General features: G+C 34.4%; 1 protein-coding gene across 50 annotated transcripts in view; it reads right to left on the bottom strand.

The window, feature by feature from the left end:
• TRDN (triadin) overlaps window positions 1–24889 on the bottom strand; it is a 415136-nt gene that overhangs the window by 16068 nt on the left and 374179 nt on the right. For 9 of the 50 annotated variants that reach the window (XM_061427426.1, XM_061427397.1, XM_061427396.1 and 6 more), the window contains 15 exons: window positions 23585–23602; window positions 21381–21425; window positions 19051–19071; window positions 17512–17538; window positions 16571–16609; window positions 16039–16074; window positions 15920–15955; window positions 15801–15836; window positions 15271–15306; window positions 15152–15187; window positions 15032–15067; window positions 14913–14948; window positions 14794–14829; window positions 14000–14044; window positions 8164–8187 (listed from right to left, as the gene is read on the bottom strand). In XM_061427426.1, the coding sequence (XP_061283410.1) occupies window positions 8164–8187; window positions 14000–14044; window positions 14794–14829; window positions 14913–14948; window positions 15032–15067; window positions 15152–15187; window positions 15271–15306; window positions 15801–15836; window positions 15920–15955; window positions 16039–16074; window positions 16571–16609; window positions 17512–17538; window positions 19051–19071; window positions 21381–21425; window positions 23585–23602 (507 nt within the window). The remainder of the gene's footprint in view (window positions 1–8163; window positions 8188–13999; window positions 14045–14793; window positions 14830–14912; window positions 14949–15031; window positions 15068–15151; window positions 15188–15270; window positions 15307–15800; window positions 15837–15919; window positions 15956–16038; window positions 16075–16570; window positions 16610–17511; window positions 17539–19050; window positions 19072–21380; window positions 21426–23584; window positions 23603–24889) is intronic. The other 41 variants (XM_061427384.1, XM_061427395.1, XM_061427383.1 and 38 more) reach the window with 36 other exon arrangements.

Genomic DNA, 24889 nt, shown 5'->3' with positions numbered 1-24889 from the left:
AAAAAATCAGTGTATTAGTTACTTCTACCAGGAACCAAGAGATAGGATGGAGAGAGTTCAGAGGTAAAGTCACATCATAGTATCTAGTTTTTAAATATACACTTACATGTTATTTTGTTTATGTAAGATATCAAATAATAAAGCACTTTTAAATACTTTGAGCTTGTGGAGAAGAAAAGTAAATTTAAATTTTAACATTAATTAGCATGCAAAGATGAATTATAGAAAAGGATAATCATCTCTCTTGTTAAATCTTCATTTCCTGAGGAATTAATTTAGAAATGGGACAGTCTTTTTTCCTCTTTCTGTTTTTAAGTATTAATCAATCCCACTGGTTTCAACAACGAATAAGGTAATTATAAAATAATTATTTAAATCAATGGAGATACTCTTTTTAAAAAAATGGTCAAAGAATTTTAATAGACCACAGAGTGATTTAATAGTCATTAAAAATTTAGTTTAGTTTGGGGGAAATATTTTGGTCAACATTAGGCAAGTGAATTCAAGATACAACTGGCACTAATAACACCATTCAAACTTACTCTGTAAAAGTAAGCAAATGATGTTTCAAGACATTTTCTGTAACTGCATCAAATCAGATTATTAAGCTTTCTGTGCAGCACTAGAAATGTGACTGTGGTATGTTGTGTAATAAAATTGATTCACTTCTTTGAAAGTTAAAGTGTTGATATGCCACCATTAGTTAATGGCATACTATTAATATTTTTATTAGCAAATCAATTAGTCTGAGATAACATAAATAATTTGATTTAGTCATGAATTAACTCTTACAGGACTTTAGGTTGTATCTGATCTCTTTAGAAAAGATCATTATTTTAATTGTTTATAAAAGGGAATTACATATAATATTAACATAAACCAAAGCATACTCTGTGTTTAAAGGTTTAAGAGAATTAGTTCCTTTTGCCACTATAGTAACACTTTATAGTTCACTGACTCATTAATAGTTTCATGATTGTCTGAATTCATGATTGTCTGACAAAGTCAAACTTTCTTTCAAATAGCAGTAACATGTTTATTAGGAAATTGTGGCTTTCTGAAATTCTTGAAAATTTTCAATCCAGGGATATATAATCAATAAAAACAGGTTATGCTTTTATTAATGACAAATGGTATACTTCAGTTATGTGTAATTATAATCTTATAAAAGAAGTGCTTAACCTAATATATATCAAACATGTAATGAAGGAAAAGCCTTTATATAAAAACTTTAATTATATCCATGCTTATTTAAATTTTCAGACAAAATCACAAAGTAGCTGAATTTGATATCTAAAATTATCCACTATACTTTAATATTGATACAAATTACTTATTAGTTTACCAAATTCATACACAAAAAATGCAGAACCAAAAGATGAATGAACATTTTAAAAGTTAGAAAGCATTAAAAAGCAAATTACAAATGAAAGCAACAAAGGAAGCTATATAAAAAATGGAAATCCTGGCTAGTCCTCTGCTGGGTTTGCTTAAGTTTTATTAAAAAGTAATTAACTTCTGTAAAAGATTAAAAAAAAAACAAAATGGCTGTCTGGGAGGCCTTACAAATAGCTGTGAAAAGAAGAGAAGCAAAAAGCAAAGGAGAAAAGGAAAGATATAAACATCTGAATGCAGAGTTCCAAGAATAGCAAGAAGAGGTAAGAAAGCCTTCTTCAGTGATCAAGGCAAAGAAATAGAGGAAAACAACAGAATGGGAAAGACTAGAGATCTCTTCAAGAAAATTAGAGACAGCAAGGGAACATTTCATGCAAACATGGGTTTGATAAAGGACAGAAATGGTATGGACCTAACAGAAGCAGAAGATATTAAGAAGAGGTGGCAAGAATACACAGAAGAACAGTACAAAAAAAGATCTTCACAACCCAGATAATCATGATGGTGTGATCACTGACCTAGAGTCAGACATCCTGGAATGCGAAGTCAGGTGGGTCTTAGAAAGCATCACTACGAACAAAGCTAGTGGAGGTGATGGAATTCCAGTTGAGCTATTTCAAATCCTGAAAGGTGATGCTGTGGAAGGGCTGCACTCAATGTGCCAGTGAATTTGGAAAACTCAGCAGTGGCCACAGGACTGGAAAAGGTCAGTTTTCATTCCAATCCCAAAGAAAGGCAATGCCAAAGAATGCTCAAACTACTGCACAATTGCACTCATCTCACACGCTAGTAAAGTAATGCTTAAAATTCTCCAAGCCAGGCTTCAGCAATACGTGAACTGTGAACTTCTAGTTGTTCAAGCTGGTTTTAGAAAAGGCAGAGGAACCAGAGACCAAATTGCCAACATCCACTGGATCATCAAAAAAGCAAGAGTTCCAGAAAAACATCTATTTCTGCTTTATTGACTATGCCAAAGCCTTTCACTGTGTGGATCACAATAAACTGTGGAAAATCCTGAAAGACATGGGAATACCAGACCACCTGACCTGCCTCTTGAGAAATTTGTATGCAGGTCAGGAAGCAACAGTTAGAACTGGACATGGAACAACAGACTGGTTCCAAATAGGAAAAGGAATACGTCAAGGCTGGATATTGTCACCCTGCTTTTTTAACTTATATGCAGAGTACATCATGAGAAACGCTGGGCTGGAAGAAGCACAAGCTGGAATCAAGATTGCCGGGAGAAATATCAATAACCTTAGATATGCAGATGACACCACCCTTATGGCAGAAAGTGAAGAGGAACTAAAAAGCCTTTTGATGAAAGTGAAAGAGGAGAGTGAAAAAGTTGGCTTAAAACTCAACATTCAGAAAATGAAGATCATGGCATCTGGTCCCATCACTTCATGGGAAATAGATGGGGAAACAGTGGAAACAGTGTCAGACTTTATTTTTCTGGGCTCCAAAATTACTGGGGATGGTGACTGCAGCCATGAAATTAGAAGACGCTTACTCCTTTGAAGAAAAGTTATGACCAACCTAGATAGCATATTGATTAAGCAGAGACATTATTTTGCCAACAAAGGTCCGTCTAGTCAAGGCTATGGTTTTTCCAGTGGTCATGTATGGATGTGAGAGTTGGACTGTGAAGAAAGCTGGATGCTGAAGAATTGATGCTTTTGAACTGTGGTGTTGGAGAAGACTCTTGAGAGTCCCTTGGACTGCAAGGAGATCCAACCAGGCAATTCTAAAGGAGATCAGTCCTGGGATTTCTTTGAAAGGAATGATGCTAAAGCTGAAACTCCAGTACTTTGGCCACCTCATGTGAAGAGTTGACTCATTGGAAAAGACTCTGATGCTGGGAGGGATTGGGGGCAGGAGGAGAAGGGGACAACAGAGGATGAGATGGCTGGATGGCATCATGGTCTCGACAGATGTGAGTCTGAGTGAACTCTGGGAGTTGGTGATGGACAGGGAGGCCTGGTGTGCTGAGATCATGGGGTCGCAAAGAGTCAGACACGACTGAGCGACTGAACTGAACTGAACAGAACTGAAAAGATTAAAATGTATCAGTATTTTATGAAAAAGTTAAATTCATTATTTTAATACAAATATTTGATCTCAGAGACTTTACAATGATTCAAACCTGTCTACACAGATAATTTTGGTGAGGTGCTAACAGTAAAATCCTCACTATTTCTGATCAGATAAAAATGTTACAGAAAAAGGTGTCAAAGTTAAATTTCTACATAGAATAATTTTAAGAAGTGTTCTTAATACATCATTCTTTTAAAGTACTCATTTTCAAGGGCAAGCCAACCTAGCTTTACTTAAATGTTGACTAGTAGATACTAAGAACAAAAACTATGGATTCTTATAAAATCTTTTTCCTTAATTATAAATATAATATAAATATACTGTCAGTGTCTCAGCTATGTCAAGAACCTTGATACTCTTCTAGGTGCAAGACTTCCCTTGCCCCATTTGCTCTTAAAGACTGTAGTTCCTCATTCCCTTGCTTTGTTTCATGTTTTGCCTACAGGCAAGTTCCTGGGAATGATGTTTTAAGTAATTTTTTTGTACACAATTTTTTCTCAAAGGAAAAGTTTTCCAAAGCCTTAAAATATTAATATCAGCAAGAAATAATTATACTTTAAAATTCAAGAATGTGAATATTTGTTTTGCTTTTATTTTTTTTAATTTTATTTTATTTTTAAACTTTACAATATTGTATTAGTTTTGCCAAATATCGAAATGAATCCGCCACAGGTAAAAGTATCAGTAATTATATCTTAAATATAGTATAGTTTCATGCCTCTTGAGGTCTTCCTCAAAACTCTGTGAAAGGTAATTTCATTATATATTTACCATACATACAAAGTAAAAAATACAGAATGAAAATTAAATGACTATTCAGAAATTAGAAATCTACATCCTTTGATAAAGTAAACCCACAGAACAAATATCAATTAAACCATAATAGTCTGTGAATCATGGAAATTTTGATTCTGCAATGTTACTTTCACTGATGTAATAAAGAAATACTATTATTTTGCTGATTATTTTTTATTCCTAAAACAAACCCTCAGGGTAGCTGAGAATCTAGTCCACCAGGATGATTTCAAGAATCTCAATCAGAGTAAGCCACGAGATTTCGGAAAGAGATACTGCTTCTCTATTTTACATCAGTCTTTTCCCACATATTAACAGTCTCCCCCATTCCCAACAAAAAAATCTGGGAATGAATAATGGTCTGTGCGCATCCAGCACCAAAGCAGAAAAAATGATAGTGCAGAGGTGGAAGACCTGCTTCTGTTCAGAGGACAAGAGACACAGGCCCTAGCGGTGGAGAGAAGGTTGGAAGGGAGCAATGGGCACAAAGGAACTATTTCATCAACTTCCTTTAGTAAAGACAAACAGCTAAAAAATAAATTAGACATCGGACAAAAAAAATTACATAATGTTAAAAAAAAAAGAGAGTTCAGGGAAAGAACAATGATTCTTTAGTTTAAATTATCTTTAGTATGTTCTGCTTGATATGTATCTGAGGCAGTTTTTGATAATTACCTCTAAAAAGGCATGATGAAAAGTATGTGCTATAAAAACATAATTTTCATATACACACAAAACAAGCTTATTAAAATGCATTATTCCAAAAGACTGTTCTATACATCTGTGTCTCTTTTGCTGTCTCACATACAGGGTTATCATTACCATCTTTCTAAATTCCATATGTATGCGTTAGTATACTGTATTGGTGTTTTGGGGTGGGATGATTTGGGAGAATGGCATTGTAACATGTATAATATCATATAAGAAACGAATCGCCAGTCCAGGATACAGGATGCTTGGGGCTGGTGCACCGGGATGACCTAGAGGGATGGTATGGGGAGGGAGATGGGAGGGGGTTCAGGATTGGGAACGTGTACACCTGTGGCAGATTCATGCTGATGTATGGCAAAACCAATACAATATTATAAAGTAATTAGCCTCCAATTAAAATAAATAAATTTAAATTAAAAAATAATAAAATGCGTTATTCCATGATGTCTTGGATATTTATATCTTATTATCCACCAGAATCAATATATTGTCTTCCTCACACATTTCTCTTTTCAGTTACTACTCTTATTCTTACTACTTCTATTACTGCTATTCTTATGAGGTTAGACTTTCCAACAATTCCTCCATATTTCACTCCTTTACACAAAATAAACCATAGCCCTCTGTGGCAATAAGTCTAGAGTTCCTTGATGGGCAGGTTCTCTACCTCATAGTTTCAACCTATATGTTCTTACATCTCACTGCTTTCTAACACAGCCAAAGAAATCTTAAGAAAGAAAAACTGAACTGGAGGAATTAGGCTCCCTGACTTCAGATTATACTGCAAAGCTGGAATAATCAAAACAGCATATCACTGGCGCAAAAAGAGAAATTGAGATCAATGGAATGGGATAAAAAGCCCAGAAATAACCCCCAACATATATAGTCAATTAACCTATGACAAAGGAAGCAAGAATATACAACGAAGAAAAGACAGTCTCTTCAATAAATGATGCTTGGAAAACTGAACAGCTACATGTTAAAGAATGAAATTAGAACATTCTCTAACACCATACACAAAAATAAACTCCAAATGGACTGAAGACCTAAATTTAAGATTAGATACTATAAAACTCCTAGAGGAAAATATAGGCAGAACACTTTTTGATATAAACTGTATCTGTGTTTTTTGAATCCTTTTCCTAGAGCAATGTAAATAAAAACAAAAATAAACAAATGGAACCTAATTACACTTAAAAGCTTTTGCACAATAAAGAAAACTATAAACAAGACAAAAAGACAATCTACAGAATGGGAGAAAATATTTGTAAATGATGCAACTAACAAGGGATTAATCTCCAAAGTATACAAACAGCTCACAGATAAATTTTTGATTGGCAATTTATGATGTGCTAAGTCTAGTTAGTATCAGAATTAAATTGAATTGTAGGAGAGCTGGTGTCACAGAGAAATGCTTAGTATGAAAACAATCCTACTTGCCTGGTATCAGAAGTGTTAGGAGTATGGTAGTAGCGTGAGAGTAAAGGAGAAATACACAGGACAAGTGAGTTTTTTCTTTACACCTTCTTTTGCCAATTATCCAATCCTAACCATTTTTCAAATACAAATTGTAGAATTATCTCCTAAATGAATTCTATCCTGACTACCTTTGGCCGTAGGGGAAGGGTGTGGAGCGAGATAGTTTCAGAGGGTTTTCTGAAGATCAAATATTAGCTTTGCCTGTGCATCAATGAGACAGTGCTGTAACCTTGTAATTATTTTCCTTTTTTCAAAAATATCTGAAGCAAGTCCATATGGAGCTCTATTACTTGCAGTCAAGGAACTTTGAGATATATGGCAAGTACCACCTTTACTGATTGTCTTATATCATCCTTATTACTCACTAAATATTGAACACAGCAGAAATACTCAATAAATCCTGAGAACTGCTCCGCCCAATGCAGTAGCCACTGACGCCCTGGGCTGTTAGAGAATTGAAATACAGCTAGTGCAAATCAAAATGTGCCATAAGTATAATATACACCCACAATTTCAAAGGCTCAATAAAAAATTAGATAAACTATCAAATACTTCTGTATAGATTACATTTTGAAAAAATATTTGAAAATAGCATCAGATACAAATATTAAAATTGTTTTCATCTATTTGTCTTTACCCTTTTAATGTGTCTGTGCTGCGCTTAGTTTCTCAGTTGTGTCCAACTCTTTGCCACCGCATGGACTGTAGCCTGCCAGGCTCCTCTGTTCATGTGGATTCTCCAGGCAAGAATACTGGAGAGGGTTGCCATGCCCTTCTCCAGGGGATCTGCGCAACCCAGGGATCGAACCTAGATCTCCTGCATTGCAGGAGGTTTCTTTACAATCTGGACCCCCAGGGAAGCCCAAGAATACTGGAGTGGGTAGTCTATCCTGTCTCCAGAGGATCTTCCCAACCCAGGAATCAAACTGGGGTATCCTGCATTGCAGGTGGATTCTTTACCAGGTCAGCTACCAGGGAAGCCGTTTAATGTGTCCACTTGAAAATTTAAAACTACAGATGCGGCTCTAGTGATACTGCCTTAGATAGCACTGATTTAAAATCATTTGTCTTCTTAAATCCGGAAACTTGAGAAGGAAATTTGCTATTTCCCAGAATTTTAAGATTTATAGGAAAATTCATAGTTGTGGCATGTATCATTTGAGCTGCTATCTACACCTAGATCTTGGTATTTCAGAGAGTATTTTCTGAGAGTTTGGTCAGTGTATGTTACACATAAGATTAGATCTATTCCTAACTATGTATTCTTTTCAGACCTATAATTAAGTTAATGAACATTAGAAAACAACAGCAAAGCAAGCATTATTGCTCAACCAGATGTGCTCTATTCCAAACGTTTAGTGATTGAGGGCTGAAGACGAAAGTAGGATTATTTTATTCCATTCAACCTTAATCACTGAAAAGACTTATGTATTGAATGCAAGTCACTTTAATCTTCAGGCTCAAGAACATGGTAAGGTATTTGTTACAAGTTATTTTAATAATGCAGTTTTGTTTTTTAAGTTTCAACATAAATAAGATGAAAAGTCATCAAAATCCTGTCAGAAGGTTTAATATGAAATGACTCAATTTCTGAACACATTAAAAAAATAAATATTTCATGAATTTCAGCTTGAAATTCATACTGTATGCCAAAGAGAATTTATTATCAATATAAGCAGTACTTACTTGATATTCTTGCGGGTTTTTCTACTAAAAATAAAGAAAACAAGTCTTGTTTAACTCAGGTAAAATACAAAGATATTATACATCAATAGACTGCATAAAAGTATCTAATATCTTTTGACTTTCTTCCTTATTTTTCATGAGTTAGTGAGTAAGTGGAGCTCTCTGTTGTCTGATAACATGGATCTTTGAATATCTTAATTGTTATTATGTGAGACATAAAAAAGTTATTAATCATTGCAGGTGTCACAACATACTTAAGCTTTTAAACATGCTTACTAAAATCATCAGGATCTTTGTTAAATTGTTTTGGTTAAACTATAATTATATCCAACGCCAGTGAAATTACTTTGCATGATATAATTAATCTAAATACTTGCTTTAAACTTTCAAAATTTCATAAAATACATTATTGAGAATTATTTTCCTTTTGGACATGAATAAAACCTTCTCCAAAATCTTAAAAAGCAACATGTAAAATCAACTAAATTTTCATAATCATTGATTTATTAGTTTCAATGAGAGATTATAATTCTTCAAATATGTTTTTCCATTAAACTCTATGTATTTAGGATGAAGATATAAAGTGAAATGACTGTCTTAAATATAGCAGACTTTCTAACTTTCTGAAACAGAGAGAATGGGTAACATTCATATTCCATTAATGTCTAATTTAAAGGGCTAGGTTTGAAAATATAATTTTTAAGGAATCTGCATAACGTGTTTTACTTTAAGACTTGTAGAGTTTCTGATATATCCTAATAATTGCAAAGTTACAAAAGTTAGGCTAATGGAATTCAGAAAAATACTTTAGAAAAGCTAATGCTATAATCTTTCCTTTCTAAATAGCATTGGCTAAAGAGACAGGAATTTAGATGTAATGAACCATTACTTGAGTGAAGGAATGAATAGAATGTGCTTATATTCTCAACTAGTTCTAGGTTAGACTTATGCTTTCAGTTCAGTTCAGTCTCTCAGAAGTGTCTGACTGCGACCCCATAAACCACAGCATGCCAGGCCTCCCTGCCCATCACCAACTCCCAGAGTTTACCCAAACTCATGTCCATTGAGTCAGTGATGCCATCCAACCATCTCATCCTCTGTCATCCCCTTCTTCTCCAGCCCTCAATCTTTCCCGGCATCAGGGTCTTTTCCAGTGAGTCAGCTCTTCACATCAGGTGGCCAAACTATTGGAGTTGCAGCCTCAGCATCAGTCCTTCCAATGAACACCCAGGACTAATCTCCTTTAGGATGGACTGGTTGGATCTCCTTGCAGTCCAAGGGACTCTCAAGACTCTTCTCCAACACCACAGTTCAAAAGCGTCAATTCTTTGGTGCTCAGCTTTCTTTATAGTCCAACTCTCACATCCATACATGACTACTGGAAAAACCATAGCCTTGACTAGATGGACCTTTGTTGGCAAAGTAATGTCTCTGCTTTTTAATATGCTGTCTAGTCTAGGTTGGTCATAACTTTCCATCCAAGGAGTAAGTGTCTTTTAATTTCATGGCTGGGATCACCATCTGCAGTGATTTTGGAGCCCAAAAAAATAAAGTCTGACACTGTTTCCACTGTTTCCCCTTCTATTTGCCATGAAGTAATTGGACCGGATGCCATGATCTTCATTTTCTGAATGTTGAGCTTTAAGCCAACTTTTTCACTCTCCTCTTTCACTTTCATCAAGAGGTTCTTTAGTTCTTCACTTTCTGCCTTAAGGGTGGTGTCATCTGCATATCTGAGGTTATTGATATTTCTCCCCGCAATCTTGATTCCAGCTTGTGCTTCTTCCAGCCCAGCGTTTCTCATGATGTACTCTACATATAAGTTAAATAAGCAGGGTGACAATATACAGCCTTGACAATATACAGTACTTCTTTTCCTGTTTGGAACCAGTCTGTTGTTCCATGTCCAGTTCTAACTGTTGCTTCCTGACCTGCATACAGGTTTCTCAAGAGGCAGGTCAGGTGGTCTGGTATTCCCATGTCTTTCAGAATTTTCCACAGTTTATTGTGATTCACATGGTCAAAGGCTTTGGCATAGTCAATAAAGCAGAAATAGATGTTTTTCTGAAACTCTCTTGCTTTTTTGATGATCCAGTGGATATTGGCAATTTGATCTCTGGTTCCTCTGCCTCTTCTAAAACCAGCTTGAACATCTGGAAGTTCATGGTTCATGTATTGCTGAATCCTGGCTTGGAGAATTTTAAGCATTACTTTACTAGCGTGTGAGATGAGTACAATTGTGCAGTAGTTTGAGCATTCTTTGGCATTGCCTTTCTTTGGGATTGGAATGAAAACTGACCTTTTCCAGTCCTGTGGCCACTGCTGAGATTTCCAAATTTGCTGGCATATTGAGTGCAGCCCTTTCACAGCATCACCTTTCAGGATTTGAAATAGCTCAACTGGAATTCCATCACCTCCACTAGCTTTGTTCATAGTGATGCTTCCTAAGTTTGGCCCACTTGACTTTGCATTCCAGGACATCTGGCTATAGGTAAGTGATCACACCACTGTGATTATCTGGGTCGTGAAGATCTTTTTTGTACAGTTCGTCTGTGTATTCTTGCCATTTATTCTTAATATCTTCTGCTTTGGTTAGGTCCCTACCATTTCTGTCCTTTATCAAACCCATGTTTGCATGAAATGTTCCTTTGGTATCTCTAATTTTCTTGCAGAGATCTCTAGTCTTTCCCATTCTATTGTTTTCCTCTATTTCTTTGCATTGATCATTGAACAAGGCTTTCTTATCTTTCCTTGCTATTCTTTGGAACTCTGCATTCAAATGGGTATATCTTTATCACGTTAATCCAAGTCTATGCCCTGACCAGTAATGCTGAAGAAGCTCAAGTTGAACAGTTCTATGAAGACCTACAAGACCTTTTAGAACTAACACCCAAAGAAGATGTCCTTTGCATTATAGGGGATTGGAATGCAAAAGTAGAAGTCAATAAACACCTGGAGTAACAGGCAAATTTGGCCTTGGAGTACAGAATGAAGCAGGGAAAGGCTAATAGAGTTTTGCCAAGAGAATGCACTGGTCATAACAATAACCCTTTTCCAACAACACAAGAGAAGACTCTACACATGGACATAACCAGATGGTCAATGCTGAAATCAGATTGATTATATTCTTTGCAGCCAAAGATGGAGAAGCTCTATACAGTCACCAAAAACAAGATTGGGAGCTGACTGTGGCTCAGATCATGAACTCCTTATTGCCAAATTCGACTTAAATTGAAGCAAGTGGGGAAAACCACTAGACCATTCAGGTATGACCTAAATCAAGTCCCTTATGTTTTCACATGTAATTATTTTTTCCTGCCATGTATTCATAATATGAAGATCTTAGAAATGGACTCACAGAATACAGTAAGAAAGAAGCTTCTATCCAGTGTCCAAATCCCTAGAATCCTTTGGACAGCCACCCTCTAGTCAGCACCAATAGACCACTTTCTAGGGGACAAAGTGGGGTGCCTTTTGTCTTTGAAAGTGAAACTGTAGCTGGACAGGCTCCTCTATCCATGGGGGTTCTCCAGGCAAGAGTATAGGAGTGGGTTGCCATGCCCTCCTCCAGGGGACCTTCCCAACCCAGGGATTAAACCCAGGTTTCCCACATTGCAGGCAGATTCTTTACTGTCTGAGCCACCAGGGAAGCACATTTTATCTTTGGGCTGCTCTAATTGGTAGAAAGCTTTCCCTTATATTTGCCTACCATAATGTGGTTCAGTTCAGTTCAGTCGTTCAGTCATGTCCGACTCTTTGCAACCCCATGAATTGCAGCACGCCAGGCCTCCTTGTCCATCACCAACTCCCGGAGTTCACTCAGACTCACGTCCATCGAGTCGGTGATGCCACCCAGCCATCTCATCCTCTGTCGTCTCCTTCTCCTCCTGCCCCCAATCCCTCCCAGCATCAGAGTCTTTTCCAATGAGTCAACTCTTCGCATGAGGTGGCCAAAGTACTGGAGTTTCAGCTTTAGCATCAGTCCTTCCAATGAACACCCAGGACCTATCTCCTTTAGAATGGACTGGTTGGATCTCCTTGCAGTCCAAGGGTCTCTCAAGAGTCTTCTCCAACACCACAGTTCAAAAGCATCAATTCTTCGGCACTCAGCTTTCTTCACAGTCCAACTCTCACATCCATACATGACTACTGGAAAAACCACAGCCTTGACTAGATGGACCTTTGTTAGCAAAGTAATGTCTCTGCTTTTCAATATGCTATCTAGGTTGGTCATAACTTTTCTTCATATTAAAATGTGATTGAATGGGCTTAAGCCTTTGACACCACACCCACTTGGAGCCAACTCCTGTCTCTATCAGGTAAACACTCCTAGAGGTTAGACTTCCTTCACCTAACATTAACTCAGCTTTAAACTGTGAATGATCACTGGGTCTATACTAAGATGGAAGTTGAAATAATAATAGGAAAGGCTATAGCTGTGAGTTTTCAAAGTAATACATTACTTTTTATTCTTCTGCCTGCTGCTGCTGCTGCTGCTATGTCGCTTCAGTCGTGTCCGATTCTGTGCTACCCCATAGACGGCAGCCCACCAGTCTCCCCCGTCCCTGGTATTCTCCAGGCAAGAACATTGGAGTGGGTTGCCATTTCCTTCTCCAATGCATGAAAGTGAAAAGTGAAAGTGAAGTCGCTCAGTCGTGTCCGACTCTTAGCGACCCCATGGACTGGAGCCTACCAGGCTCCTCCGTCCATGGGATTTTCCAGGCAAGAATACTAGAGTGAGGTGCCATTGCCTTCTCCTATTCTTCTGGCTAAGTATCTTAAAAGATATAACATTTCTGGAGAAATTTCCAATATAAAAATTGTGTTCTTGTATCATTTTACAAATCTGATTTGCTCTCTTACTCTAAATTTTACACCTTAATATTACTAAAAATTGTGTCTAAATATGTTCTGCCATTTCAGGTATACACATTACAGTAAGCAGCAACAGGGACCAGTGAAAAACTAGGTTCCTCCCTCTCCACACTCCCAGTATACACACAGACTAGAGATCTATATTTATTCTGAATGAAAATTCTTATTTAATTATGGCATGTTTACTTAGCATTTTAAAATATAAATCACTTATGTTTTGTTACATTTTGAATTCATTAGATTCATCTAAAATTTTATGACCCAGACTAAGTAATTCAGTTATACTCTTACAGTTTTATGATGATGTCACTAAAATAGGTCATTCTCATTTTGGGTGAAGAACACCTGCCTGTCATGTGCATGCTAGCTTCTGCCCTCTGCTATCTACTTTGTATCTATGTTGAATTAATTTCAAAGATTGACTTATAAATAATAAAACTATATTCATGATATTAGTTATATTTGATGTAGTTGCAGATAAACAGACTATTGGCTCCTTCTCTTTTTACTACTCTATCATCCTTGAATGTAGTCATGCTGGGAAAGTCTTCTTACAATAATAAATTTTTCCTTCTGATAGGTACTGGGATATCTAATGAATGTTTATGTTGTTGCTGCTGCTGCTAAGTCACTTTAGTCGTGTCCAACTCTGTGCGACCCCATAGACGGCAGCCCACTAGGCTCCTCTGTCCCTGGGATTCTCCAGGCAAGAATACTGGAGTGGGGTGCCATTCTCCTGTTTATGTTGTTAATAGTTTCTATTTCTTCACATTTCCTAGTTTTCCACTGAAATGTAAGCATTCTGTTCTATTTCCTACCTGTCCACTTCCCCTGCTGTTAGAATTGTATACACAGCTAGACTTTCTTGCTTTAGAAATTTAGTGTTAATATTAAGCACCAACATAATTCAGGCATCTCCACATCAACACAGCATTTGAGGATTTACCAAGGTCAAGATTACCTTTTGTCACATTGTGTAATTGAAGACTTTCTTTTCTTGTTGGCACTGTATAAAAAGGAAAATGTAAATTAAAATATTAACTTTCAGAGCAAATATTCATAAAAACTTTGGCTCACTTCAACTCTAAGCTTTAGCAACATGAGAATAATTTAAATGTTGTAAATATTTTCTCAAGGTGTTTTAAAAGTTTTCTGCTAACACCTAAGAAAAATAAATGTTAGCTGAAGAGATTGTTGTATCTGCATAAACATAGATATGACCTGAACTCAGTGATTACAGGGTATTTAAATGAATCTGAGTCCACGGACAATGGGTAATGCTGATCAATTGAATTTAGATATAAACCAGAAAAGTGTCTTCTTTTGTTATTAGTAATCTTTTTGGTATGTCTAAGAATGCTTTGCTCCTGACTCGACAGAATATTTCTCTGATGATTAAGGCCTGTATAAGGTTTTTAGATGACTAAACATGGAAATCAGTGATTATTGTATTATTTATGTAGTTTCCTAAATAAATAAAACTAAAGTTAAGGTAAAAAAGCAGCATTGCAATGCAGCTTCTAACCAGTTTCTCACCAATGACCAACACACGACTGCACACTGCAGGCGTGGCCTGCATCCATCGCTCCTCTGACACTGTCATTATCACAGGCTGTGATTATTTACCACTCTTCTTCTTTTAATCAGGCCAGCAATCATCGCGTACATAAAGAAAAGTTTTCTTTAAAATTGAAATAAATAAATTTTGACTCAAAATACTTTGACTTCAGTAACTTTTAAACTTTTAAAAATTACCTTTTTCTTCTTTAAGATGTCTCATTTCTGCTTTTTCTATAGAGATAAAATGACAGAGTCATATACATATTTATTCAAAATATTTTGACTTCAGGAACTTTTAAGCTCTTAAAAATTACCTTTTTCTTCTTTAAGATGTCTCATTTCTGCTTTTTCTATAGAGATAAAATGATAGAGTCATATACATATTTATTCAAAATACTTTGACTTCAGGAAATTTTAAGCTTTTAAAAATTACCTTTTTGTCCTTTAAGATGTCTCATTTCTGCTTTTTCTATAGAGATAAAATGACAGAGTCATATACATATTTATTCAAAAATATTTTGACTTCAGGAACTTTTAAGCTTTTAAAAATTACCTTTTTCTCCTTTAAGATGTCTCATTTCTGCTTTTTCTATAGAGATAAAATGGTAGAGTCATATACATATTTATTCAAAATATTTTGACTTCAGGAAGTTTTAAGCTTTTAAAAATTACCTTTTTCTTCTTTAAGATGTCTCATTTCTGCTTTTTCTATAGAGATAAAATGAATCAGTCCTAATGAGGTGGATGAAACTGGAGCCTATTATACAGAGTGAAGTAAGCCAGAAGGAAAAACACCAATACAGTATACTAACGCATATATATGGAATTTAGAAAGATGGTAACAATAACCCTGTGTACGAGACAGCAAAAGAGACACTGATGTATAGAACAGTCTTATGGACTCTGTGGGAGAGGGAGAGGGTGGGAAGATTTGGGAGAATGGCATTGAAACATGTAAAATATCATGTATGAAATGAGTCACCAGTCCAGGTTTGATGCACGATACTGGATGCTTGGGGCTAGTGCACTGGGATGACCCAGAGGGAGGGTATGCGGAGGGAGGAGGGAGGAGGGTTCAGGATGGGGAACACATGTATACCTGTGGCGGATTCATTTTGATATTTGGCAAAACTAATACAATTATGTAAAGTTTAAAAATAAAATTAAATTAAAAAAAGAAAAAATAAGTAAATAAAAATTACCTTTTTCTTCTTTAAGATGTCTCATTTCTGCTTTTTCTATAGAGATAAAATGGTAGAGTCATATACATATTTATTCAAAATATTTTGACTTCAGGAAGTTTTAAGCTTTTAAAAATTACCTTTTTCTCCTTTAAGATGTCTCATTTCTGCTTTTTCTATAGAGATAAAATGGTAGAGTCATATACATATTTATTCAAAATATTTTGACTTCAGGAAGTTTTAAGCTTTTAAAAATTACCTTTTTCTTCTTTAAGATGTCTCATTTCTGCTTTTTCTATAGAGATAAAATGGTAGAGTCATATACATATTTATTCAAAATATTTTGACTTCAGGAAGTTTTAAGCTTTTAAAAATTACCTTTTTCTTCTTTAAGATGTCTCACTTCTGCTTTTTCTATAGAGATAAAATGGTAGAGTCATATATGTATTTATTCATAGGTCTTTCTAAGTTTGAAATTACATATTTTGCAGTCAATATTTACAATTCAGGAGTTATATGAAAAGAACTCTATGGTGTTAATATAGCAATAACAGATGGAGTTTGCTTTAAGATCTCAGTTCCTGTTCCCTTTAGATATCTAATAATAATGTAATACTACACTCCTTGCATGAATAACACCCTACATAGCTTCGATTCTGATATATACTTTAAAACCAATGTCCATATTTTCATGAATTGCTTTTTTAAGTGATATAATTTGTATAATTACATATTTTTGATTCCTATGCTTTTATCACTAATTTGATATACATGCCTTAAAATGTATTTACCTTTACTTTCCTTTTCAGATTTTTCAATTTTCTTTTTTGCTAGGGGGGAAAAATAACAATAACATTGGCTTAAAAACATAATTTTCTTACTCAGTTTTGGAGTAAATATTTGCAGATGAAACTTAATCCTGTAAGTGAAAGAGGGTCAAGGTTCTGCTTTTAAAGATGTGAAGATAAAGTCTCCTGCCCTTGTGTAAGAACATGTATATTTCTGTTATCCTTGGTTATTTGGTTTTATAAATCACAACCTCCTCCTTTTGTTTTCTGGTTTTATTTTTGTACATGTTTTCAAGTAAAGCTAGAGTAAGCCATGCATTTATTAATAAGTTTAAACTAGTAACAGAAAAAACATTCAAATTTTCTACTGTTACCTTTAGGAAATGAAAATTTGATTAGTGCTATGAATACTCAATGAATTAACTGTTGAGTAAAAACAATGTAAGAGTCACAATATATCTCTGAGGAAAATGTGGACACATGCTTTTTAAACCAGAGTTTTGACTGACTGATGCTTTTCTTTAACTATATTTATCAGACAAGAGTAAGAAAGGGAAAGGGAAAGTGAAGTCTCTCAGTCGTGTCCGACTCTTTGCGACCCCATGGCCTATAACCCACCAGACTCCTCCGTCCATGGGATTTTCCAGGCAAGATACTGGAGTGGGTTGCCATTTCCTTCTCCAATTTATCAGACAAGAGTAAGAAGGACACCAATATTTAATGAGTGACAACCAAGCATGTAGTGGGAATGTTATATACGTTATTTCATTTCATACTTATTACAAGCCTTTTGGAAAGTCATTATGTCTATTCTATAGATGAGTAAACTGAGAATCTGAGCTGTTAATGGATTTTCCCAAATGTTACGCAGCTATATAGAGATTCAAATTTAAATACTATTCCTATTGATCTGTGTTACCTCCTCTGTGAAAGCAAATATTTACCTGATTCTGTTACTTCTTGTGTTTCCTCTTTAGAAAAAAATAATAGAAGGAAGGAAGAAAAATAAAAGGAAATAATAATTTTGTTTTTTCCAGTAGCAGACAACTGAACTTCATCTTTATGTTATTTCATATTAATTGCAAAAGTAGTGACAATAGACACATACTCAAAATGGCAAAGAGATACGTTGGTAACTAATATTTCTGAAGACATAACTGGTATCTATTCTGGAAATAGGACCACTATATAAATTAATATTAAATAGTCTATTCATACATGGTAGAATGAATCAGTTTGAAGACATTTGGGTAGTTTTCTCAATTACAAATTATAAATCTCCATTACATAAACTTTTAACATGATTTGAACATGTGCCTGCACACATTCATTCATTAACTTTTCATAAAGCAACTTCATGTATAACAAGGACTTAGTGCAATGAGTGGGGTTGAGAGACGAGATTTTAAAATATCACAAAAATAATTTCAACTCATAATGACTACAGTCAGAGTAGTGAGACAAAATATAAAAATGTTATATAAGAACAAATATATATAATGAATAATGTTTTATAAACAAAACAGCATTTGCAAATAATTATGGTGATATTTCTTATCAGTAATCTAGTTTTGACTTTCAGGCCTTAATTTTTGTAATAACGTTCATATTAGTAGCATTTACACAGACTAAATATACTAGATATTTTTGCCAACCCAAAGGCAACATTTAATGTTTAACACTGGCATTGAATCCATTCAGAAGAAAATCATAGATGTATTCACAAGAAATCTATAACACTTTTAAGGAACCAGGTTAGTCCTTGGCATTGAAAATCTTTAGACACAACTTCTAGTTACACTCGATTGAAATGTGCATATTTACCCACAGGGTAATGTCAAGATCATAATTTAATAGTACTAAATATACAATTTCATTTTTATAAAATTTCATACATTTTCATTTTTTCATACATTTAAAAAATTATTCCTTTTTACTATTGTTTTAAATGTTACAATAAAACAGTGATTCTGAAACACTAAAACAACTCATCTTTAACTTTTGAAGAAATATGAAAATAAAAAGCTAATATGTTAAGATTAAATAATTGAAGATGTGTATTGTGTGTTCCAAGCTTGGTTTAACCCAGCAATGACTATAAGAGGAACCTCCATACTGTATTTATTCAATGTATCCTAACAACTGAAGTACATAAAAGAGAGATGGAACCACTTTTTTTTTTTTTTTGTGGGCAGTATTAGTTAAGATAATTGAATAAATTACACAGATAATGACAACAGAAGTCATTTTAGGCATTCCCTCACTGCTATAGTGTAATTGACACTCAAATATATGTTCAAATATTAATGAATAAAATACACACTATTCTTTGTCAATAGGAATCATTTATGTAGGCATGTCATAATAGCTACTGCATTAATAAACATACCACAATAAATTTTACTGCATGTACAATTTAAAGAAATTATAAAATTTAAATACTTAAATAGAAAATTCTTACAATTTTAGTATGGTACACTTACTTGGAGTTGGTTTTGGTTTGTCTAAAAAGTAAAAAAAAAAAAGAAAAGAAAAGGTCATTTTGTGGCTATAGGTAAAATATCAGACTTTTACATTTCATAATTCTGTTTGAGTTAAAATAAGAAAACGCTAAACTTATCTTAAAATGAGCAATAGGCAATACAATTTGAGCAATTTTAAAATCATGTTCTAAAGAATTCCATATTCCAATAAAACTTCAAAGTATAGGATTTTCTTGGTCTCTTTATCCTTGTAAAGCCTCATATTTCATCTGATGCAAAATTAATGCTTAAGATAATCTGAACTCCTTACTGTTACTGAATGGCATAAAAGACACATTCTGCTATTGTCCTTTCAGAACATATTAATATTAATTAATATTAACTATTTAAACCTTTCCAATCCAGTCTTTTGAATGAAGAAGCTGACTTTATAAAATCTCAAGAAAAATTAGTGAATTGTTGGTGAAAAACACAAAACTATGCCATCCAAATACATGATTTGTTTCTCAAATATGCTTTGTCCTCTGAAATTAACTAAAAGCATTAATTATGCAGACTTACATGTAAATATCTATTTATTAATAAAGAACTAAATATTTCTTGATGATTGTGAAGAATTTGAATCATCCAAAATTAAATTAATTCATTAACAGAGGAAATATAAGTTAATACAATTTTTAGAGAACAATTAGAGAAATCTATAAAACTTACATTAACTATATCATTTCACTAAAATATTTAAGGAATTTTTACCATAAACATAAATTTACAAAACTAGACAGATAATTATATTTATAATTTTATATCATTAAAGAAAGCTTGTCAGATAACTTAAATATAGGTCAATCAGAGACTAGTTAAGTAAACTCTGTATAACAATACAATAGAATACTAAATAAAGAAATGCTTTGTGTACTGATATAGAAAAATCTTCAAACACTATTAAACAGAAAAACCTAGGGAAAGAGCTATTTATAGTATATCATGACTTGTGTAAAAAAGGCGAGTGTATATATGTGTGGGTGTATATATACATATATATATATATGTATATATATATAAAATTTGTAGACTATCCATTCTCCAGGGGATCCTCCAGACCCAGAAGTCGAACCTGGGTCTCCTGCATTGCAAGCAGATTCTTTACACAGTTGAGCTACCAGGGAAGCAAATTTGTATGCAGGTATGTGTGTGTATTTGTGGGCTTCCCTGGTGGCTCAGCTGGTAAAGAGTCCACCTGCAATGTGGGAGGCTTGGGTTCGACTTCTGGGTTGTGAAGATCCCCTGAAGAAGGGCATGGCAAACCACTTCAGTATTCTTCCCTAGAGAATCCCCATGGACAGAGGAGCCTGGTGGGATGCAGTCCATGGGGTCGCAGAGAGTTGGGCATGACTGAGTGACTAAGCACATGTTTATATGTATATGTCTTTTACAAATATTGCTAGATGGACACATTAAAAAATAACAATGATTACCTATCAGACATTATTGGATACTTGGGAAATGGGAGCTGGTAAAACAGGAAAAGAAGGGGAGGAGGGAAGCTTATTTTTGCAGTGAATCTCCGGTTGCTTTATTGTTGAACCATGCCAAGTATTATATATTTTAAAAATTGAATTACAGTTTTAAAAGTATTAAGCTACTATAGAATTGGATGATTTCTATTTTAAGAAATTATAACAAGTTGAAATCCATGATTAATTTTCAGTGAAATATAATATGTACAATTAGATATGATATTTTAAAGTATCTCAATAGTGACTCAACATTCATGCTCATGTTCAGTTCTGTCTGACTCTTTGTGACCCCATGGACTGCAGCCCACCAGGCTCCTCTGTCCATGGGATTCTCCAGGCAAGAATATTGGAGTGGGTTGCCATTTCCTACTCCAGGGGATCTTTCTGACCAAGGGATTGAACCCATGTCTCTTGTATCTCTTGCATTGGCAGGCAGATTCTTTACCACTGCACCATTTGGTGAGCCCCAAGTCAACATTACCAGTATTATAAATGATATCAATACTGGCATCAGTAAAACACTGAATATTTTGGAAGGATCTTGTGAATCATGAAAGCAAATACTATTACATTAACACAGCTGTATTATAATAGAATGCTTAGCATTCCATATATGTTGGTTATAATATTTAGCAAACTGCTTATCAATCTACCATAGCTCTTATGTCAGATAAACTAGATTCTATTACAAAATCACAAGACAAAACATTACCAGGAAAGAAAATAAAAAGTGCTTATATGCTTTGCTTTAATTTTCAAAGGTAATAAAAACAGTGAATTGGGATAGAATGCAAACCAAAAAGGCAAAATCACCTGTTTTGATAGATGGAGATTCTTTTCCTTGATGTTCAGCTTTTTCTAGAGAGAGAAATAAGAGTTAACTCACAATCTGTAGATTGTTTGTGTAGCAAGCATTTCTTATCTATATATTTGGAGGTAATCCTCAGTTTGTATGGGAAGCATGCTCCCAAAGTCATTTGCATGTCACTTGGAACACAGAAAGCATATTGCCATGGAAACATGTTATAAACAAGATCAGGTTCATTCTCAGGGCATCCTGTAAGATACTTTGAAGATGCTAGCCCTCTTGGTATAAGAAGAGGATAGAATATGACAAAAAAGAGAATAATTGTAGAAGGATTTTTCTTTCTTTGCTGAAGCTTGATTCATTCTTTGGAGATATTTTAAAGCAGATGATATTTGTCTTGGCATTTTATAAGCTTCCTTTTTACCTCTTTGACTTCTTCTAGGTCCCTTCTTGGCAGGACAGAAGCAATTTGGTGCTGGTCATTCGTTTCTTATTGAAAATTTAACCTGCTGCTGCTGCTGCTGCTGCTAAGTCACTTCAGTCGTGTGACTCTGTGTGACCCCATAGACGGACGCCCACCAGGCTCCTCCGTCCCTGGAATTCTACAGGCAAGAACACTGGAGTGGGTTGCCATTTCCTTCTCCAATTTAACCTAGACTTGCTTTATTCCAGAAAGCATCACGCTTTGTATTTTCATTTTCCTGGACTACCCTCTCATTTTAGGTTCAGTTAGAACTCTGACAGATGAATCTCAACTAAATCTAGGACGTGACAACTGGAATCACAACATGTACTTAATATTCTTCTCAGACTTTTGAAAAATATTTGAATTAAAGTAAATTTTAGGAGATATTTTTCTTTCATCAGAAGTAGAATTTCAAATAAAGCTGTTTAGAGTAGGATATTTTGAATGGAGTTAGGATTATGTGGAAATAGAATAGATCACTGCCAAGTGCTGGTTCTTACTAATCACCCCCAGGCTTATTACCCCTGAGCTGTTCTGCTTTACCTGTCCTTTCCTTCCCTCAGCCTGAATTTGGAGATTCTCCACAAGCAATATTATTTTCTCCCCATCATCTTGCACCAACAGTGAAGTAGGTGGGGAACTGTGGGATCTATGTTTCATAAGATTTAATTGGATATTTGTAAAGTAAGGATTGATAGCATTCAAGAATGAACTTCGATGATCTTAAAATTGTATAAATGTTAATGTTACATAAGCATGCACAATAAAACAAGCCAATAATCAAGTTACTAAAACTGTGATAATAATAGAACTTCAAAAGTACTCCAAAATTAAAGATAATACAAACTGTATATATTTTATATTGCATTCAAAATGCATGCAATAAGTTCTAGGAGGTAAATACATTCTATTTAGGGTCCATATATTTCACTTTATCTCCTGAATCACTAATATGACTTCTTAACTGTCCTCACCAAATCTATCTTTGGATCTTGTCAATTCATTTTCATACTGATCCAGAGAACATTTGACAAATATTCACTCATATCTTCATCTAAGCCTCTGTTTCACAAATACATATCATTCAAGAGCCAAGGTCACAGTTCTGACACAACTTTGGATACATTTACTACTGTGACAGTGGGCAAATGCTCACGCTTTTCTGAGACCTTTGGTCACTTTTTTAACTCTCTACACCTGTAACATCTGTATCACTCCTGAGCAATGAAATGGATGATCTTTAAAATCTATGCTCATAAGAAAATTTCATGGTTTTAATAAACAAGTGGCAAAATTTAATATTTCATAAAATTATGAAAAAGAATAATACCAAAGATTACCTAACATAATCAATGCTGCCTAAAGCAAATTAAAAATAGTATGTGCTTCATAATACCAAAAAGTATATATTATTTAATTTTATTTTGTTATTCATTAAGTATGTTTAAAATATTGCCTATTTATTCTAGCTTCTTAGTGTTATTTATAGATTGTATAGTCTCACTCTTTTAGTATTAGTAATACAATTTCCATAGATTTTTTTTCCATACAATTATAGTGAATTATTAATTAGTAGTGAAAGACAAATATGTTAAATCAAAGCCATAGCAATAATAGTAATTTATTACCTACAGAAGTACTTTAGCATTAGGCAAAACTAAAAATAATAATTGGGAAAAATAAGCATATTGTAAAAGCTGAAATTGCCAAGTAATAGTTTTCAGATTTTATTTCATCTCTTACTTGTTGGTTTGGGTTTGACTGTGGAGAACGAAAGAAAACAAGTGACATATGATGAATACAAACTATGGAAAAAATAACTCTTTGGCATCTGTATTTGTTACTTCTTCATTTTAAGTTCTCCTTAAGATTAATTCATTCTCTCTGAACACTGTTATTTCACTGTCAGCAAAGATGTTAATCACACTGCTTATTGAAAATTAAGATGCACAAACTTTTGTGTAAAGTTTGAACCAATCTATATATTTGAGACACAAATACACTGGGCTAGTTTCTTCATAATCTCCAAATACCCATATAACGAAATGAGATACTCAAGGGGTCATATTAACACACTGAGTGAGTGAGTGAGTGAAGTCGCTCAGTCGTGTCGGACTCTTGGTGACCCCATGGACTGTAGCATACCAGGCTCTTCTGTCCACGGGATTTTCCAGGCAAGGGTACTGGAGTGGGTTGCCATTTCCTTCTCCAATTAACACATCAGGGTGAAAATTAAACGAATGTTAACCAAAATTATGAGCTTAGGCAATGGTTGGGATACAGTACAATGGTCATATGAGCTAATGTGAAAATAGCCTTATGAGATTTCTTTCTAAAGAAATAATAGTTCACAATTTCTATAAATAATTAGTTCTCTCCTGAATTCTATTATATTTTCCTGTGAGAACTATACTTAAACCCTGATTATCATGATCATCTGTTAAAAGAAGGAAAGTACTTCATAGTCCTTTTCCTTTGGAAAGATTTTTAGTAAGAAATAGGACTCTATTCATGGCCAAGGTAGTAGGATTTTCATTTTGGGATCAAATGGAGGCGATTCAGTCTTTCAAGATGTCAGCTGAGATGAAAACTTACTTTTGTTCATCCTTTTAGGACAGAACTCCAGAAATGAAAGAGCGTGTACATTTCTTTTTTTTTCCTCTCACATTAAATGATGAGTTGATATTATATATTCTGTTGATCATTTTTCAAGGCAGATTTTAAAACATTATGTAATTACATATAGTCTCTATGAAGTTCTCATGAATGAAAATTATTCCATCTCATGCATGAACAGCACACAGTTCCAGATTTTTGTGATTTTAAAATTGGAGAAAATGTGGTTTGAAAGTGAGATTAAACACCTAATAGAACAAGATAATCAATGCATGCATAGCTATCCTTGCAAATTATATGTAAGCTTAGGTCAATCACACTTAAAAAAAATAAAGTATGTCACTCTAGTTTTTCACTGTTAATTTTTATTGAATATATCTTTCAGTTATTTGCAAGAATCTAGAATCTTAGAACTTATGACACAAAGTGCTC

Source organism: Bos javanicus, chromosome 9, assembly GCF_032452875.1.
Source record: "Bos javanicus breed banteng chromosome 9, ARS-OSU_banteng_1.0, whole genome shotgun sequence".
NCBI lineage: Eukaryota > Metazoa > Chordata > Mammalia > Artiodactyla > Bovidae > Bos > Bos javanicus.
The sequence above is the reverse complement of the archived record's forward strand: the minus strand, read 5'-3'. Positions and strand labels throughout refer to the sequence as shown.